Source organism: Alligator sinensis, unplaced genomic scaffold, assembly GCF_000455745.1.
Source record: "Alligator sinensis unplaced genomic scaffold, ASM45574v1 scaffold1219_1, whole genome shotgun sequence".
Taxonomy (NCBI): Eukaryota; Metazoa; Chordata; order Crocodylia; family Alligatoridae; genus Alligator; species Alligator sinensis.
Genome location: NW_005842599.1, coordinates 440,112 through 460,026, shown reverse-complemented (window position 1 = coordinate 460,026; position 19,915 = coordinate 440,112). Strand labels below are relative to the sequence as shown.

General features: G+C 44.8%; 1 protein-coding gene across 1 annotated transcript in view; it reads right to left on the bottom strand.

Moving 5' to 3' along the window:
• Nucleotides 1–19,596, bottom strand: part of CPB2 (carboxypeptidase B2) — a 29,281-nt gene extending 9,685 nt beyond the window's left edge. Inside the window, exons 1-5 of the mRNA XM_014524347.2 lie at nucleotides 19,506–19,596; nucleotides 8,545–8,620; nucleotides 3,968–4,092; nucleotides 3,766–3,874; nucleotides 73–174 (exon numbers count right to left, since the gene is read on the bottom strand). Coding sequence (XP_014379833.1) covers nucleotides 73–174; nucleotides 3,766–3,874; nucleotides 3,968–4,092; nucleotides 8,545–8,620; nucleotides 19,506–19,576 — 483 coding nt within the window. The 5' untranslated portion in view covers nucleotides 19,577–19,596. The remainder of the gene's footprint in view (nucleotides 1–72; nucleotides 175–3,765; nucleotides 3,875–3,967; nucleotides 4,093–8,544; nucleotides 8,621–19,505) is intronic.
• Nucleotides 19,597–19,915: the final 319 nt, after the last annotated feature.

The window sequence follows — 19,915 nt, the reverse complement described above, 5'->3', positions numbered from 1 at the left end:
ATCTGTCAGACAAAGACTGGCACCTGTAGCTTAAGGTCTACAAAAAGATTGCACATTAAATCACAACTGTACCTTCAAAACATAAAGTGGACGTTTCTCATATGAAGATCCAATGCATATTTTCTGGAGGATATCCGCATTTTGTTCTGTTATATAATCCATCCAAGAATTTATCTACAAAAATGTAGTGGTTCAGTCAGTAAATGCAGTTTCACTTTAAAAGCATTTTGCCCCTGCATTCAATGCACAATGCAGAAGCATAACCTCCGTTGAAGTAACAGGAAGAACTGTTCCAGCTTTGAGAAGGGCAGGGTGACATTTCCTCAGGGGCCAGAACCTAGGACCACAACATTTTCTCAAATAGCTAAGTAATTTTAGGAGCACATATTTCATTGGGATTCCACCTGCAATCAATAGCTCATAGCCAGGTCATCTCACACAACTGGACTGACAAATGAAAGATAATACATTCTTCCCTGAATATATTAGATGTCATACATAAATGAAATTTTATGACTTGACTCCCAAACCAGAAGTAGCATAGCCACATTTGCTGCACCTAGGCTAATCACTCTTGCTTCGCAGCATTAGAGCTGAGAATCAGCTTTAGTTCTCAGCCTGCTATTCAGCCCCATCGCTAGCCCATGGTGCACATATCCTTCCTTCAGAGCCTATAAGCATGTCACCTTACAGTTCTTGTATGTGACTCAATTGCACTAGTGCCCTCTCCATCCTTCACAGATCCCTGTGCTGGCAAGACTGCACATATACCTTCCAAATAGAACAGCTGTATACATTTCAGCCTGTGATTACAAGCCTGAAGGCAAACTTTCCCAGTAACTGTTGCTCTCATCTGCCTGACTAGAATGTAGAAGAGTGAAAAGATGAACTCAGTTGGAGGAAAAAGAGTAAATTGGAACATAGAGTCTGGTGAGACTGAGTCTGGAGGGACTGGGATGGGAGAGAAATTGTTACTGGGATTTGGCAGGATGGTGAGGGGGAGTGGAACTAAGCTGGCTGGGTAAGGAGACTTGCTCTGAGAGTTAGGAAATAGTGTGGAGTCAGGGACTGCTTGGCCCACAAGACAAGGGCTGGGAGCTCAGTGAAGAGAAGCCATTACTGAGGCCCCTGGCATACATTCATTTAATAGTGCCATGGGATCTACTCCCCAGCTCCAACAATTGTGTCTCCTGCCATGACACACATGTATGGCAGAAGGTGTGGTTTTGGGACCAGGGATCAGATCTAGATCACATTCTTTCTCCTTGCCAGTGCAGGGGAAGTCCAGGTTTATGATCAAGGTGAAAGCTGGGTGCTTGCAGCTCCCCCACAACCCAGGGCTATCCTGTGAATGGGGCTGACAATCAGCTGATTGTTGACCCCAGCCTTGGGACAACCCCAGGACTCATTTGAGACATGGAACTGTCCAGGTCTGGGCCAACAATCAAGTGATTGTCATCTCAGCCCTGGGACAGCCCTGGCCTGCTTTGAGAACTGAGGCTGTCCTGGTCAGAGCCAACAATTAGCTATTTGTTGGCTCTAGCACCAGGACAGCCTCAGGACAGTTTGAGACCTGGGGCTGTAACAGCTGAGGCTGACAATCATTTAATTGTTAGGACCAGTGTGGGACAGCCTGGGACTGGTTTGAAAGCTTCCCCCCAGAGAGTTTAAACTGGCTCATGGCAGCTCCAGTAGGGCTACCGGGTGTAAGATATTATAGGCTCCTCAGGGGAAAAAACAAAGGGCTTATCCCACCAGGAGTTTCAATAGCAGGCATGGGGTTTAAAGTCCCCAGCAGGGGAAGCCCTGCTGGAGTCTCATTCTCCACACCAGGCTACCCAGCTTGAGGGAGTTTGGGCACAGGTTTTTTAAATCATCAGTGGGGGAGCTCTCAGCTCCTTCTGCCGAAAGCCTGCAAGGCAGTCCTGAGCCCAATTGGAGACAAGGGCTGCCTAGGAGGCGAATGGGGGCGGGGGAGGGGGAGAAGGTGCTGATAATAATCTTGTAGTTGGCACTGGCCCTGGAGCAGGCCTGGGACAGTTGGAAATCCAGGGCTGCCTTAGGGCTGGTTCTTTCAATCAGCAGATTGTCAGACATCCCACCCCCCCCACATACACACTCTCCAACAGCTCTGGCATGTGGATATGCAACATATTCAATGTAAGGTGCTATGCCACATATGCCATATATTCAATTTAAGGTGCTACACAAACCAGCCACAAAAGTGTTCTACATTATATATAGAACATTACATAGAAATCTTTTTTAATGGCTGGTTTGCTATTTTATAGTACCTTCAATTGGGTACACATGTAGCACCATTGCCATTTACGATGTAATTAACATGTTAACTGCAGCATAAATATAACATGTATACATAACATGTGCCAGGGGACTGAGACCTGTAATGCATGTGTACCAGGAGAACAAATGACAGTTATATAGGTACCTTAATTCTAACATTTCCTACATTTTTAGTACTTGACCTTTCCTTGCAAGATTAATAATGCAAGGTCCCTGCAAGATTAATGCTGAACTTATTTTTGTGCAATGTAACTATTCAGTGCAACCTGTGCAAGGGAGCTCATTTTGATTTCCATTGGCTTCAACATGCACTGCATCAGATCACACTCAAAATCTTAAGAGAAAATCCTCAGATGTCCTCACAGACCAAGTATAAAATTAATTTCAGTCCTTATTTAAAAATGGCCTGCATTAATCAACTACTTTTAGTCTGTTCTGTATTTTACAAAGTGATAAGCCTGGGGAATCGTACACACATTTTTCAGGAAACATCTGCCCATTTTTGTGACACATTTAACAAGGTTGATGGGACAGTTAATTTTATTTCGTTGCTGGCTCAGATCCATTTAAAAATTCAGCAAAGCAGAATCAACTGTAGAATCACCTGTACACAGACCAGCTTCTGTTGAGCTTTAACTGAAAATTATTAGAATTATAAGAATTAGAATGAAAGAAACCCAAGGTGGAAAACTAGGGATGTGAAATACCTATAAAACCATCCAGTAGATTTTTATGTAGTAGCAAAGAACGAAAAGTACTAAGCACGGGAAAGTTGTGGTAGTGTTGGAGTGATGTTGTAGCTGTGATGCTCTACCTCAGTGGTGCTCAAATTTGCAGCCCCATGGGTTGGATGGGCAGTACCTGGTACCTCCACAGACCAGATGCGATGGGTCAGTCCAATCCAGCACACGTAAAGGGGGTTTGGTCCAGCCCCAACCTGGCCATGTAGAGGGGAGAAGGTGTGGCCTGATCCCAACCCGGTTGTGTGGGGCCAGATAATTTGGCAGCAGGGATGGGCAGGCAGTATTAATTGCTACTGCTCCCCTACCACCAAAATTCCCAACTCGTAGGGAGCTCCATGGGCTGGATGTCATGGCTCCTTAGGCTGCATTTGGCCTGTAGGCCAGGGCTTGAACACCCCTAGTCTACCTAGATTAATTTTTGAAAGCTTGTCTAAAAATGTTGCCATCAGTAAAGGGATTCTATGTATATGTATTCCTATATATATGTTTTGTAATGTGTTGCAATCCTTCTAAATTAAGAGCATTATAGCAATATGAAGCATTACTAATTAAGCAATACAAATATAATTTTGTCCCCTTCTGGGTCTCTACTAAAACAGCCTATAATGCAAACAGCTAGTCTATATCACCATTACCAGCAATGAATCATTTTAAAGCCCTTATTAGTATAATAACAAATCATTTATAAAGGATCATGAAACAACATAAGGTATCTTACCTCTTTCAGAGAGTGATACTGTTCATAATATGATACAGAGCTGCGTGGGTGGGCTGTGTCATTGACAGCTTGTGCTTCAATAAGGTCTTGTACATTGTTCATCAAAACTCTGAACAACAAACACAGAGTATAAACTCTTTTTAAATGAGAATGTTACCAAATTGCTTGAATTTCTGATTTTCACAAGAAATAAAAAACATACTTATATCGGATGGTGGATTGTTTTAGTTCAGCTTTCACATCATTTATAATAGATGCATTGACAACAAAATGGACTTCTTTGTCTTTCTTGATGTTTTCAGCTGTAACGGGTTGCCAGAGAACAACCTAGAAAGTTTCCAAGAACAGTTTTTCATCAAGGAAAGAAAAAATACTTTGTTAACAGTGAGTCATTATTTTAAAAATAACCAAATATAATGCATTTCTTCAGTTTAATGAGCCATGTGTGACAAGCAGGTTTAGGTTTCCTAAACTATGTAGCCTTATGATATTCCTGAAAATGAATGGTATGTAGTTAAAAATGTTTATAACAACTGCTATGTATAAATTCATAAATCAAGAACACAGGCAGAAATGTAACCTTTCCTGAGAAAATATTACTAGTTTATCTGTTTAGGTGTTTATTACAATCCAAATTTTCAACTCTCTGGAGCATTATTTTCCCTGAGGGCATATGTGGAATTAATGAGGATCAGACTAGTCTTTGCAGTTATTGTATTCAGTGATTGCTTGTATCAGAGAAGAAATAAATGCCCAAAGGGATTTTGGGATAAGTCAAGATGAAGCCAAAATAAAAAGTGACCTAGAAAGATTAAAAAAAGAACAGAAAATAACAAAATGAGATTGATCTTGGTAAAATGAAAGTTAATACAGTAAAATAATCTGAGACCCTGGTAGTCAATGGAAGATTGAAACTTGGGAAGCAATAATGCTGAAAATACCTAAAGGAGATAGTGAATTGCAAAATAGAACTGAATTAATAACATGAAAAAGACCAATGTAATTTTTATCTGCATCCTTAAAGAGATGTGTTGTGAAGTTGCTCAAAGATAATCGTTTCTTTTCTACTTACTTCTGGTGCAATTTACCTTGAATACTGTATTTGTTTTTGGGCCCCATGTTACCAGAAATGTATCAACTCCCCATCTTTCTTTAATTAATTTTGAGGTTGGTGGCGTCTCTAATATCCTAACAAGATATTACAGATGCTCTGAACCAAGACTTTGGAATATTCAGTGTAGAGATACCCCCTGGTAAAGTTATCCTAATGATATGTTGTTACTGGAACTGTAATGTACTATAGACGTACCTGAGCTTACTTTATAAGATAGCTATTTCAGGTACTGGTAGGAGTCTAGCCATGGCATCACAGAGCTCAGACCAAACTACAAAATCTACTAAAGAATCAACAAATGCTTGCAAAGATAGCCACTCATGAGGTCTGTGCTGCCTTTGGATTAACTGTTACCAGTACCTAAGACAGCTATTTTAAAACTACCTTGGGTATGTCTGCAACACACTGAGTGTCTACATGAGATGCTTTACTGCACAGTAGACTGATGTACTGTGCAGTAAAGTGTCACCATCTACACGTGCTCACTATTTACTGTGTGGTAAATTAGTCCACTATGCAGTTAGCTACTAGCTGTAAATACAGGTAGTAAACTAACTGTGCAGTAGATTCTGCATAGTAGTGCATATGTAGTGCAAATTTGCTCCCAGTCAGCCTTAACACCAGGGGGCCACAAGGGATGGGTAACTTAGCCGGTCCTGGCACTGCTTAGCTTCCGGCTCCCGGAAGCAGGAGCTGGAAGCTGAGCAGTGCTGAAATGAGGTAGCTCTCTGCCCCCACCTGCCTCAGCTCTGCTCAGCCCCCTACAGGAGCCAGGAGGCGAGCAGCATCAGGCCTGGGGAGCTCTCTGCTTCACCATGCAGCTGGGGGCTGACTAGGAGCTGTCCCACTTCTGGGGCAGCTTCCAGCCAGTCCCTAGCTGGGCTGAGATTTCCCGCTGTTCCACATTGGTTCTCATGCAGGAAAGAAGGAATGTGTCACACAAGAGGTGTGAGGGTTGTGAGAGTATAAGATGTGTTACAGGAGCCAAGCTGTGCTGGGGAAGGTGATCTGGAACTGAGGGTGAGGATTAATAAGAGGAGGAAGAAACAGGAGCTGATGGGGGATAAATAGAAGATGAGGGGGCTAGCAGGGTATATAGGAACATAGGAGGATGGGAGAAGGAGCCGGGGGAATGAAGAGAGGAGGAGGATGTTAGGAACTGAGGAGAGAAAAAGTTGAATGGTAGCAGAATGGTACAGAGACAGGACACGGGCAAAAGCCAATCAGAGGCTCCCAGTCCTCTGGGGCACATCATCAAGAATCGATCTCTTCAATTGTATTGGTTGGAGGAATGGTTCCAGTTTTCATGGTAAAGCTGACTTCAGACTAAGATGTGATGGAGAAGAGGGGGAAATGCTCTTAAATGAATATGGATGCTCTCCTTTAATTAAATGCTTTTTTCCTTTAATGACAAATAGGCATCACAAAATCCCACTGGAGTTCTACAAAGTTATTGGTTATAGCTGAAGAGATTTTGATCATCTAAATCCTGTCTTAAGAAAAACACCACCTGCATCGGTCTAAACTCCTGGGACGTTAACCAGATGTCACATGTGAGTACTTTATCACCTTTATTGTGTTGTTTCTCATACACAAAATCTATTGCATAATTCTAAATTGGATTGCTTGGTATAAAACAATTAAATGTTATCAATCTAAAGGATCTGCTCATCTAAATCAGTAGAATGGTGGGAAAAGCTTCTACTAAGCCACTATAACCTATATAGGTATATATGCTATGTAATAGGAGATGAAAGTGAAATGTAGGCTGTGGCTACATGTCAGATGCACCATCTACTCACACCCTGCAACTATACCATGCTGTTTTGTGCAGGAAGTTTCCTCAGCCAGAAACAGTGAGACCCCATCCATGAGATGCAATGGGCAGGCTAATAACCAGGAATCTGGGTTTTCCATTCACTGCAGAAAAACAGGGAAAAACATGGATTTTCTCCTTTAATGGAGAAAAAAGTGGATTTTCTCCTTTAAAAGAGATTTCTCCTTTCTCCTTTTTATGAAGAAAAATGTGGGAAACAGCAGGTTTCCCCTTGCAGACTGGCAGAGTTGCAGCCTGCAAGGGGCTGCTTGAAGCTGGGGGGAAGCAGGACACGGGGGGGTGACAGGTGTATGTGTGCACACGCACACATGCACGTGGCCAGTAATACAGCCAGGCAGCAGTGGAGAGGAGCTTCTGCAGCTGCCTGCAGGTAGGTTAGGGGGAGGATTGAGGACCCTACAGTGATGGAGGGAGTTGGGCAGGGTTGGGGGCTAGGGCTAGGGCTGAGGGTGCTGCCCAGCCAGGGTAGTGCCTGGGGCTGGAGTGGGAATGTACAGCCATGGGGTGTCCAGGGAGCAGGATGGAGCCATAGGTGGCTCATCTGGGGAGTAACTGTTGGAGATGGCTCCCCACCGCTGCGCACACTCTCAGGGAAGGAGGCATGGGGCAGCATGTGCCTCCTCAGATTAGTGTGCAGGGTGGGGGAGGATGTGGGCTCCCCACTGCAGGCTCAGGGCTCCCTACTCTGCTGATTTCCTCCCAGGGCCTCTGCAGCCCAGAGAGCAGGACCCACTGTGGCAGGACAGAGAGTCTCAGTGTTGCTGCCACCGCCTGGAACCCTGCACTACCTGTACTGCTTTGGCAAGGCACCCCCTGTCCTGCAGCATGCATCGCCAGTCATGTGCCTCATGATGGAGTGCAGCTGGTGCAGGGCTCTGCTGGGCCACAGAGGCACCCAGGGTGGAGGGCAGCAGGGCAGGGAGCCCCAAGCCCCTCAGTGGGCAGCCCGCATGCCCCCCTGCTCCATTCTGGCTGCATCAAGTGCTGCCTTCCACATGAAGCAGCTGGATTCAGGCACTGCTGGGGTAGGCATCAGGCTGTGGGCTCTGACCCTGATCCCATAGCCCTGGCAGCTGGGGGCCCCCTCTGGCAGGGCTGGGATGGAGGCAGGGGTCTGCAGGTTGGGAGTGAGGGGCACTAGTAGGGCCAGGGAGCTGTGGATCAGGAGCGACGGGCACTGGCAGGGCCAGGGAGCTGTGGGTTAGGAGTGAGGGACACCAGCATGGGCAGAGGCAGGGAACCAGCATATCAGGGCAGTGGGGAGGACAGCTGCAGCTGGACCCACATCCTGGTGAGCAAAGAGAGCAGGGGGAGCTCTGATTTTCTATGATGAAAAAAACAAAATCAAATGTCAAAATATATAGGTATTTAGAATGTATTTTATTATAATGATTGAGGCACTGGTAGGCTTCTGAATTGCTTTAAAATGGTAGATATATCAATAAAACATTGTGTTCAACTGATATCTATAGATAGATAGATAGATAGATAGAGTGGTGTTTCAGAAAAAAGTAGATTTGGGTTTTTTAATCAGAAAATTTGCAATTTTTAAACAGAGAAAACTAGGATCCCTTCTAATAACCATGGGGCAGGGCATGGCCCTGTCACTCAGCAGTGCTAACTAGCCTACGTGGAGGTGCCATGTAGATACAGTTATGCTGTGTCTGGTTTAGAAAGCCACCTGTAGCACAGCATGTTTGAGGGCATTACCACCAGGCAGGGCTGGTTTGTGTGTAGAAGTGGCCATATTGGGCTAAATCTTCCTCCCAATGTGATGGCACAGTTGCAGTAGCGAGAAGTTACCCAGAGTTCATAGAGAATCAATTACCTCAAAATTGGTTGTCAAATTCTGGAGGAATTCAACTTGTGTTGCTGTTCGTGGGAGAGCTGACAAAACTTGGTCACTAGAAAGGATAAGATATTTAAACACAGCATAGGCCTGAGTGAGTGAGCACACACACTAATAATCTAGATCATACCAGCCTAGAGAGCCAGGCCAAGTCTCAACTGCCTCCTCTGACTTACCTGGAATGAACACAAAGGATGAACGAGCAATTAAAATGCTGGGCCACATATCAGCTAGCCCTCCTCGTCTAGGCTCCTTTGCATCACTGAAAAGGCACTGCTTTGCCCAATAGTAGGCATTGAGCTGTAGCAGCCAGCTCTGATGTTAGAATGTGCTATATATTGGGAGTAACATTGTAAGTTGCCTGGCATATTTTAGAGCAGTCCCCAAGGGCTCAGAAATGATCCAGAGCTGATGAAAGCTTATCTCAAGGTCAGGGAGATGGTCGGCATGCTGCTCTTCCCCAAATTCACTGGGCACAGCACAACAGAAACACTGCACTTCTCTCCCTATCTGTTGAGAACATATAGTGATCTTCTAACTGCACATCCTGGGGCACAGCACATTTACACCAGTGTCATTTACATCAGTTTTGTAAGCTAACATAAATCATACTAAGATCTGAAGCAGACAGATAAGTGGCTATATCAGGGTAGCTGGAAGCAGTAGGCTGTTGTTACTGCATCTTGCTATGGTAGTGAAGGAGCAGGTAATATCCTCTTTGCCCTGATCAAACTGCCGACAACTATACTGAGCTGATAGCGACCATACTGATATATCTTATGACCTTGTTGCTTAACCCCTGATTTTTCCCTAGGTATAATTGCTGATTTAGGTCTGGGCATAATGTGTTTGTTCCTTTTCTACACCAGTATAAAGGCTTGGTCCATCTGTCCTTCCTTTGTTCCGTCCTTTCTTTCTTCCTTCCTTGCTTCCTTCTCACTCAGCTGTAAGGGAAACTGCTCAGATCTTCCTTCTACAGAAGAAAGATCTGATCAGTAGCATCTTTTGCTGTTAACACCTGTTCCTTCCTGCCTTTCCTAACTACAGATTCTGGTTACAATGGTGTAAAACGTGTCAGGTCTTGAGCTCTTCTATGACTGTAAGACATGAATATGCCCTTATTATACATATAAAAGGTTTACCTTCTCCCTCCCTTTCCTCATTTTAGAAGATTGTCCTTAAAACCTCAGCTGTCTAACTGCTTCTGGTTTGGAGCACCATATACTACTACCCCACTCCTCTCTCTGTAGTTACTGATACTTTTCATTACACCTGAAACACATGGCCAAAGCAGTGCCATGCAGAACAGTCTGCCAAGTATTCTGCTTTGTGCTAGGTGATCCTCCTCTGAACCTATACTTCACCTAAATTTGTGCTTGTTAACAACTGTAGAAAAGAGCCAAGGAAGAGACGCAGGTCTGAGATGCACACTGCTAATACATAGCTGACTGGGAGTTACCATTTAAGATTTTGACTCCTACATGAATGTAGAACAGTGTTGGTCTCAGTACACTTTTGTCAGTGAGTTAGGAAAAGCTTGAAATGGTATGTGTGTTTAGATCAATAGATGGCACAGAGCTGGAGGCATGTCTCAGGCCATTCCCTTTTTCTTGGAGGGGAGATGGGGAGGCAGGGCACCTCTTGGCTTAGAAATATCATGGAGTTGTTGACAGTACAAAACAAGCCTGATTCCCCCCACTCCCCCCATTTTAGAAGATTGTCCTTAAAACCAAAGAGACATGACTCTCAAAGCAGGTAGTTACAAGGTATGGATTCTGATTGTCACAACTCATTGTTGTGACTGATTCTTAGAAAAGGTCTGACAGAGGCTGGCAGCCAGACAGTTTATATTTACTGCTTTTAGCTGTATTCCAGACAGTCAGTGTTATTTTCCATGCAGAATCAACAACTTGGTAGTCTTATTTTTGCCTTCACCATCACACTGCAGAGCATCAAACAGCAATCAGATATGCATCATGGCTACCAACTTGCTTCTCAAGGCAAATGACCTATGTAGCTTGTGTTTAGAGCTGTTTAAAAAGTGAGCTTGTCTCTTCATGCTGCTATCCACTAAGGGGATTCTCTTTGGAGGGTGTCCAGACAGGTCTTTTGTATGTATTTTCTCCTGTGGTTCCAATTGCCCTGTAAGGGCATGTCTACATGCAGTTATGGTGCATGAGTAAACAACAGAGCTTATTGCTCTGCAGTTTATTGCTGCTGGGCACATCATTTGAATGTGTGTCTGGGAGCAATACTCTCTGGAGAAATAAACTCTGCAGTTTATTCATGGTCACCACATTGAACCAGGGTAGAGCAGCCCCGGCTATGAGAGGACCCACAGAGTCAGCCTACCAGCCAGGGGCTGCTCTTCCCAGCTTCATTTGCTGTGGACGGGCTGGCTGGAGCATGAGGGTGCTTCAGTGCGGGGGCCAGCAAGCTGCCCCTGCACTGAAGCACCCTCATGCCCCAGCCAGCTCCTCCAGCATCTTCATGTGCAGTGCTACAGGTTTTTTTACTCTGCAGCAGGATAGTACTTGTACAAGTACTGCCTCAGAGTAAATTAGTTTACTCCAGCCTAATAGGGGTGCATGTGTAGACGCCAAGATGGTAACTGAGTAGCTAATTAGTCAACTGCACAGTAAATGTCTTGTGTAGATGCACCCAAGTAGACAGTATTTATAACGAAGCAGATAGCGTGTATTTGTACCCCTGCCTTCTGCTGCGTGAAATCAGATGTACTCTGAAATAGGAAAACAGGAAAAGAAAGGGCCTCTTCAGTCACTGAGTTCAGTCCAGACTGTCACATACCCCATGTCATATAATTCCTTTCATAATAATCTCAGTGATTCTTTCTGGCCTTTAAATCTATTGATCCTTTCTCAGAACATAATGTTACTTCCCCCATTTTTGTTATTGGATTAGTTTTGCCATTAGAAAGTTATGTGCAAGCGTTCAGCTGGACCTGGCTGCATTCTGAGGACAGGGAATTTAAACAGAGATACCACCAAAGCATTACTACTAACAGTTACTAAGACTAAGTACAGCCGGTCAAAAAGCCCAAGGATGAATTGATTCAGTCTTCACAGGTTAGTCTAAGCTGCAGAGATTGAACCGATAAGCAAGTGAACACACATTCACTTTTGATTCTAGAAATGCAGCCACATGCCTGCAGTGACCCAGGCCATAAGCTGAGGGGGCTAGAGCACACCTCCCTGCTTGGCTGGAGCAGATAGCTTGGGCCAAAACTAGCCTGCCCACCCTGCAAGGGAGGTGAGGGTGGGGGGATTATGGGGCAGGTGCAAAGCATCCTGAGATGCTGGGGGAGCTAACTTGAATATGCAGGGGTTCTGGGACAGAAGTTCAGTAAGCTGATTTAACCTAAACCAGTTAAGTCAGATACTACATCCATCCAGGTTTATTTTAAACCAGTTTCAGCCATTTTGAAATCAGTTTATGTACACTGAACTTCTGTTGTGTTACAAATTTGAACCAGTTTCCAATCATATATACTGATTTATGTGGAATTTCTGTCCCTAGCCTGTTTGATACACTTGACTCCCTCCTTTTTCTTCCAGCTTCCTACCTATTATTACCATGACTTCTCCATCATGGAATTTGGGGTGTCTTTTCAGTTACCATTTTCACAATATCTTCCCTTGTCAAAACACCTCCATTCTATAGTCGTAACATTTTTAGACTTTGGCCCCTCTCTTTCACCAGCCAGCAATTTTAATCATGTTCTCGATACTTTATCTTTTTCCTATAATTCTTAGGTAACTGGTTTTCCCATTACTTCAAGTTATTGCTTTCTATTCAGAGTTTTGTTGCCTGACTTATCTTGTTTTTGTCATATCTCCCATAATTTTCAGCAGTTATGAGTTCACCTGTGTGACAATGCACCTTTTTGGGTTCTTGTCACTTTCAGGGCTGGGAAGAGGCAGCCGGCAAGTGCTTGATGAGGGCAGCCATTTTAGAGTTTGGCCCCCTGGCCTGGTGCAGCAGTTTGTTGCCAGCCATTGAGGGAGTAACATTAGAGCTACTGCTCATGGAACATCTTAGAAGTAATGGCAGGGGCTATGGGGATGTCAGGAGGCTCCTGGTCCTGGGTATGACTGGAAACTGCACCCTGCTGGGGAAGGGCAACCTGGTGGGACTCCTTGTGGCAAGGGAGTCCCCAAGAAATGCCATGCCAGTTACCTCATAGTTTCATAGTTGGTGGGGTCGGAAGGGACCTGAGCAGATCATCAAGTCCACCCCCCTGCCATGACAGCAAAGAGTACTGGGGTCAAATGACCGCAGCAAGGTGTACATCTAACCTCCTCTTAAAGACCCCCAGGGTAGGAGCCAGCATCACTTCTCTTGGAAGTTAGTTCCAGATCCTAGCCGCCCTGATAGTGAAGTAGCGCCTCCTGATGTCTAGTCTGAATCTACCCTCTGCCAGCTTGTGACCATTATTTCTAGTCACTCCTGGTAGTGCTCATGGGAACAGGGACTCCCCCAATGCCTGCTGGTGCCCTTTGACTAGTTTGTAAACGGCCACTAGATCCCCCCTCAGCCTTCTCTTGTAGACACTGAACAGGTTCAGGTCCCTTAGCCTCTCCTTGTAGGGCCTGGCCTGTTGCCCCCTGATCATGAGGGTGGCCCTCCTCTGGACCCTCTCCATGTTGTCCACATCCCTCCTGAAGTGCAGTGCCAGGAACTGGACACAGTACTCCAACTGCGGCCTGACCAGTGTCGCATAGAGGGGGAAGATCACCTCCTTGGACCTGCTTGAGATGCATCTGTGGATGCATGACAAGGTATGGTTGCCCTTCCTGACCGCGTCCCCACACTGTCAGCCCATATTCATTTTGGCATCAATAATGACTCCAAGATCCTTTTCTGCCTCTGCACTGATGAGAAGGGAGTTCCCCAGCCTGGAGGTATGCTGCTGGTTCTTCCTCCCCAGGTGCAGTACCTTGTACTTGTCAGTGCTGAAACCCATCCTGTTCTCATCTGCCCACCCCTGTAACCTGTCTAGGTCCGACTGCAGCCTGTTCCTCCCTTCTAGCGTGCCCGCTTCCCCCCACAACGCCCCGGTGAAAGACGGGTAGGGGCACCTTAACCCCAGCCCCCACCATTTGGTGGGTTATTGAGAGAGCAAGGTAGGGCCAGGCATGCTTACAAAAGCACCTGAGCTCTATAGGGGTGTTGGACCTTGGAGTGGTGGGCCAGGAACACCAGGTAGAGGCACCTGAGCCCACAGGGGTGTAAGAACTCAGGCCTTAATTGAGAGGGCAGAGTGGCAGGCCAGGCACGTCGAGTGGAGGCACCTGAACCCATAGGGGTGGAAGAACACAGAGCCCCAGCGTAAGGGGTGGAGTGTTGGCCCAAAAAAAGGGGGGGGGGGAGACTGATTAGTTGCCTGGTGTGGGGCTAGGGGCAAAGTCAGTCCACAGTTTGGCTAATTGCCCACCCACCATGCAGTTGAGTGTCATGGGAGAGACCCAAAAGGCTGCACCAGGCCTGGCCAAGGAGTATAGAGATAAACCTGATGGCCTGCGTGGTCACTCAAGGGAGCAGGGTGGTGTGTGTGTGTCCCAGGAATGGGCAGAATGACAGAGTCCTGGTGAGAGTGGGCTGAATGTTAGAGGCCCCTGTGAGAGAGGGACAGAGTGTGTGAGGCCCCGAACAGGGCAGTATGCAAGAGGCCTAACTATGATCTGAGCTTGGCCTGACTTCAAGCCAGAGTGGTAACAAACTGGATGATACCTGCAAGGCATGGGACATGATAAGAGTAGGTTGGAGTCATGTAAAAACCGCCCTTTGTTATCAGGGTGCTCAAAGGGCAGCCTCCTGCCTAATACCATCTATGTACTTATCTAAAAACCAGGCACAGCAGGTGAGTTAGGTCGGCAGTTTTTCCACAGACGGGTGGGTGGGCCACTATTGAGACCAGGCTTGGGAGTCGCCACCTGTCACAACCTGGGTAGACACTTTAAGACTCTGGTCCTAATCTGTTTTGGCTTTCCATGATATTGGTCCAGCTTGGTATCAGTATTCTTAGCCTTGCCACTCTGAAACTAGTGTTCCTTTACACTTTCTTTCCCATTTCTACTTCTTTTTGATTTCTTGTTTGAGTATCCAATGTTGAACTAAAAAGGATTAATTGGCCCAGTGCAGGTGAAGTGATCAGAGATTTCATAGATTTCGTAGACATTAGGCTGGAAGGGACCTTGGAAGATCTTTGAGTCCAGCCCTCTGCCCCAGGGGCAGGAACTCAGCAGGGGTCATAGGATCCCAGCAAGATAAACATCCAAATGTCTCTTGAAGGTGTTCAAAGTAGGTGCTTGAACCACCTACAGCGGCAGTCTATTCCAGACCTTGGGGGCTCGGACAGTAAAGAAGTTCTTCCGTATATCCAGCCTGAAATGGGCCTGGAGGAGTTTGTGACCATTTGACCTTGTCATCCCTTGGGGTGCTCTGGTGAACAGATGTTTCCCCAGATCCTGGTAAGTACCCCTTATAAACTTATAGGCAGCCATCAGATTGCCTCTGAGCCTGTGCTTTTCCAGGCTGAAGAGTCCCATAGCTCTCAGCTTCTCATCATAAGGTATGTTTTCCTGACCTCTGATCATGTGTGGGGCTCTCTGGACTCTCTCAAGCTTCTCCACATCCTTTTTGAATTGTGTACTGCGTCCAAAACTGGACGCAGTACTCCAGCTGCGGCCTCACCAAGGCTGAGTACAATGGGAGAATGACGTCCTGGGATTTGCTTGAGAAGCATCTATGGATGCAAGCCAGCATTTTGCTCGCTTTACTAGCTGCAGCATCACACTGATGGCTCATGTTCATCTTGTGGTCAATCATGACCCCCAAATCCCTTTCGTCCTTAGTGCTAGCCAGTGTAGCACTGCCGAGCCTATAAGCATGCTGCAGGTTTTTCTTCCTAAGGTGAAGAACCTTGCATTTTTCGGTGTTAAACACCATCAGGTTCTCGTATGCCCATTTCCTGAGCCTGTCAAGGTCAGCCTGGATTGCCTTCCTGTCCTCAGGTGTGGACGCTTTACCCCAAAGTTTGGTGTCATCAGCAAACTTGGCCAGTCCGCTTCTGACTCCATTGTCCACATCATTAATGAAGATGTTGAATAATATAGGCCCAAGGACAGAGCCTTGATGGACCCCACTAGTCACAGCGCACCACGATGATTGACTTCCATCAACTACTACCTTCTGGGACCGGCCCCGGAGCCAATTCCCCAGCCAGCAGATCATGGTGAAGCTGAGGCCACAGTTGGCCAGTTTTGCTAAGAGGTGATCATGGGATACCAGATTGAAGGCTTTTTTAAAGTAAAAATATATGACATTAATCTCCTCTCCCTTGTCCAGGTGATAGGTCACCTGGTCATAAAAGGAAATGAGATTGGTCAAGCATGACCTACCTGCAACAAACCCATGCTGGCTATCTCTCAGGATATTGCCATCAGCTAGTCTGTTAAGGATGGCCCCTTTGATAATCTTTTCCAAGACCTTCCCCAGGATAGAGGTCAGGCTGATGGGCCTGTAGTTTGCCAGATCTACTTTCCTCCTTTTCTTGAAGATTGGCACGACACTGGCCTCCTTCCAATCTTTGGGCACTTCACCTGAGCACCACGAGTTCTTGAAGATCCGTGCCAGGGGCTGGGCTATGATGCTTGCCCCTTGAGTACCCTGGGGTGTAAACTGTCAGGGTCGGCTGACTTGAAGGTATCCAGCCTCCCAAGGTGTTCCTTCACAAGGTCAGCATTGATGGAGTGTAAGGAATCTCCCTCACCCAGGCTTTCCTGTCCCATAATGGGCAGGGGTGTCCCTTGGGACTGATGAAAGACCGATGCAAAGCACCCATTTAGCAAGTTGGCTTTTTCCTGAGTGTTGGATGTCAGTTGTCCCATCTGGTTTAGCAGGGGTCCAATGTTACTCTTGCTTTTCCTCTGGCTCCCCACATATCTAAAAAAGGACTTTTTATTGTCCTTGATACTTGTAGCTAGTTGGAGTTCAGTTGCAGCCTTGGCTTTCCTGGTTTGCTCCCTGCAGGTCTGGACCAGTGCAGAATATTCCTCCTTGGAGGTGGATCCCGTCCTCCATCCTTTGAAGGCCTTTCTTTTTAGATGCAGGAGGTCTGCTAGTTCCCTGCAGAGCCAAGGGGGCTGCTGTGCCCTTTTGCTGCCTTTCCTCCAAGATGGAATAGACTTAGCTTGTGCATCCAGGATCGCTCCCTTGTGGAGCAGCTACTCATCCTGAACTCCCCTCCCCTTTGGGTTGTGGTCCTTTGGGGCCTTACTGACAAGCCTCGTGAGCTTGTCAGAGTCAGCTTTCCTGAAGTTGAGGACTTCTGTATAGTGACTTGCCAGCTTACCGGCAGATGGTGAAGGTGATCAGCTCGTGGTCACTGTCACCTAGCTTCCCTTCGATTGTTAGGTTGCTGATTAGGTCATCCTCTGCTGCCAGTACCAGGTTGAGCAGCGCTTTTACCTGCAGGCATCTCACACTCAAAAAAAAGAAAACAAACCAACCCAATGCTAGTGCATCACAGAATTAATTTTGGTAATTTGTTGTTGTAGTTTGACTACTGATAGTACTTTAAAATACAGTAGCATATGCATAACAGTGTCATTTTGATATGCAGTAGTCAGTAACAAAGCCTCAGGTTCAGTGGGATTCTGTTATAACTTACTTCAGAGGTGCTTTACCTTGATAAGCAGGAAAACTGAGTTCTGTATCTCCTGCAGCAACCAAGTTTGAGATGCCATGGTCTGCAACATAGTGACGCCTGTGCTGCTCACTCTCTGTTTCTGTCTCCCAATTCAGTCTTTCATCCTCTCCAATGTAGCTTCTGACCTTCGCACTTCACTGAGCTTCTTTTTTACTAAAGGCTCTAACGGTCCTTTTTAACCCAATCTCAGGGCCATCATGCCATCTTCAACCTTCTTGACCTGTCAGCTGCCTTTGACACATACTGTTCTTATGCTTGTCATGCTGACCAATCCTGTTTTGTTGTTTCCTCAAATTCCTCTGTGTACCTGTCTGTATCTGTCTGTATTCTCTTGCTGATACTTAGATTGTAAAGCCATCCAGGACAGGGACAGGCTTTTGTTGTATGTTTGTACAGCTCCTATTTCAATGGGGTCCTGCTATGACCAGGGCTCCCAGTTGGCAGGGTATTGCAAAATGTATTTTAAAATAATAATAACAACAATAATAATAATAACAATAATAATAATAATAATAGTGACCTGGAATTTGTTACTGATTCTTTCTGGAAGCTATGAATGCCCTTAGTTCCATTCAACATGTGCCTTTCTTTCCATCACTCTTCGTAGCTTTTCCCTTAGCACATCAAACTTTTCTCCATGACAAGAAACCATGATATTTAAGGTTCCATGTGGGTGGAGAACAAAGTTACAAGTAGAGGAGTCTGTTCCCCACTTGTAAGCCTTCTCCCTTTTCTTAAATGGTTTGATAAGCTTTAGCAAGCCTCACAACTTTATTCAGACTTTTGCAATAAATTAAATTATTCTTATAGATGCCAGATTTAACTTACAGTCTTCATAGAAGGCAGGGCAGAGAGGCACCTTATAGACTAGCTGAATCAGAGATTCATAAGCTTTTGTGAGCAAGAGCTTGCTTCATCAAATGCTATATAGTCTTTGTAGCTGCAGAAGGAATGTTGTAATCATGTATCCTGATTGCTTCAGCGCTAATAGTCAAATACTGGTGCAAATTTATGAGCTTTTAAGTATGATTTTTCAGCCAATCTCATGATTTTGTCATGAGCCAATCTTTTGACTTTAGGTGGGAAGGCTGACTTGTGGTTTTTTGCTTGCTTGGAGCTGGCAATATGGCATTTCTGCTGACCAGGTCAAATCCTAAATGTTTTGTTTAAATATTAAAAGACAAATTTTCAACTGGTGTAAATCAGTATCGCTCCACTTAATTCACCCCCAAAGTTTATTTCTATGAATCCATTCCTCTCTCTCCCTATTTTACACAAAGCTAATCTGTATTTTGGTAACTTGCAAAATCTGATTAAAATACAAGACAAGATAAACAATCCTCTGTTTAAAACATACGTCCAAGTGTTTAGAGACCTAAATAAACTGGACTCAATTCTGAACTCAGTTCTACCACTGACTTATGTGTGTATCTGAGCAAGCCACATAATAGGCTTAGTTCATCTTTCCGTAATGGTTGGGGATCCGACAATAGTAGGTACTATATATTCATTATTATGGTTGTCCCTGGGTTTGTTCAACATTGTTACAAAATTTTCTATCTTTTATTACCACATTTCAGATTTTAAAATCTAATGATTATTAGAAAATACAGACTCTTTGTCTCCTTTCATGGCACATGTTTTCATGTTTTTAACAAAGCTTTTTAGTTTCTAGGCATTTCTGAAGCTTATCAATAGGTGACAATAAAGTGGCTTTTAAGACATTTGACAAGTACGAATTGTTATTTTTAAAATGAATTATGGCAGGAAAAACAATCATAAAAACAGTTTCAGAAAGACAACAGATTGTTAGCACTTTCAGAAATGGTTTCTATCTCCACCTCAAGAAGTAATTCATTTAAGGCCTTGTTTTAGGGCAAACAGAGCAAATTATTTTTCTGATTTAGGATGCCATTTATTGGCATTCCAAAGCATCAAATGAACAGAATTGATTTGCACTTAGCTCAAAAAGAATATCTTAATATGATTAAAAACATAAGATTTATCGTCACAAAGAAAACCTATAATAATTTCATTGCATACATCATCTATATATTATATTGAACTACATATCCAATTACAAAAGCAATAAATAATTGAAGACCTTTGTCAAATGTTTGTTAATAGCACTCCCGGTTATCTTGCTTCAGTCAGGAAGTCTTCCCTGCCCCTCACACTAGCATACAAATAGCAGCAGTAAATTGGTTACCTTTGAAGAGTGAGGACATATTTCTGCTGAATGTATAAAGCTAGGGTAAAAACAAAGAAGTAAAGCTTCATCTCAACAGTGTCTGCAGTGGAACCAAGTGCAATTAAAGAAGCCAAGGGTTCAGGACCTATATTATTGATTTCAAAAACCATTATTTAAAGACTGGTTAAAATTTAATACAATCTCTTGCCACCGTCCCCTCCTCCCTGTGGCTAAGTCAATATGACTTAACTCCTGTGGGAGAGTCTGTTCATATTGATAAAGCAAATCCTGGAAGGGGCATGGCACATTTTAGTCTTCTCATATTGACAGGTCACTTTGTCTTCTGAGCTCTTATATTACTGTATTGTGGCTACAGACCTCAGGACTAAACACAACAGCACACTGATACTTAAGTTCTTTTTATCATC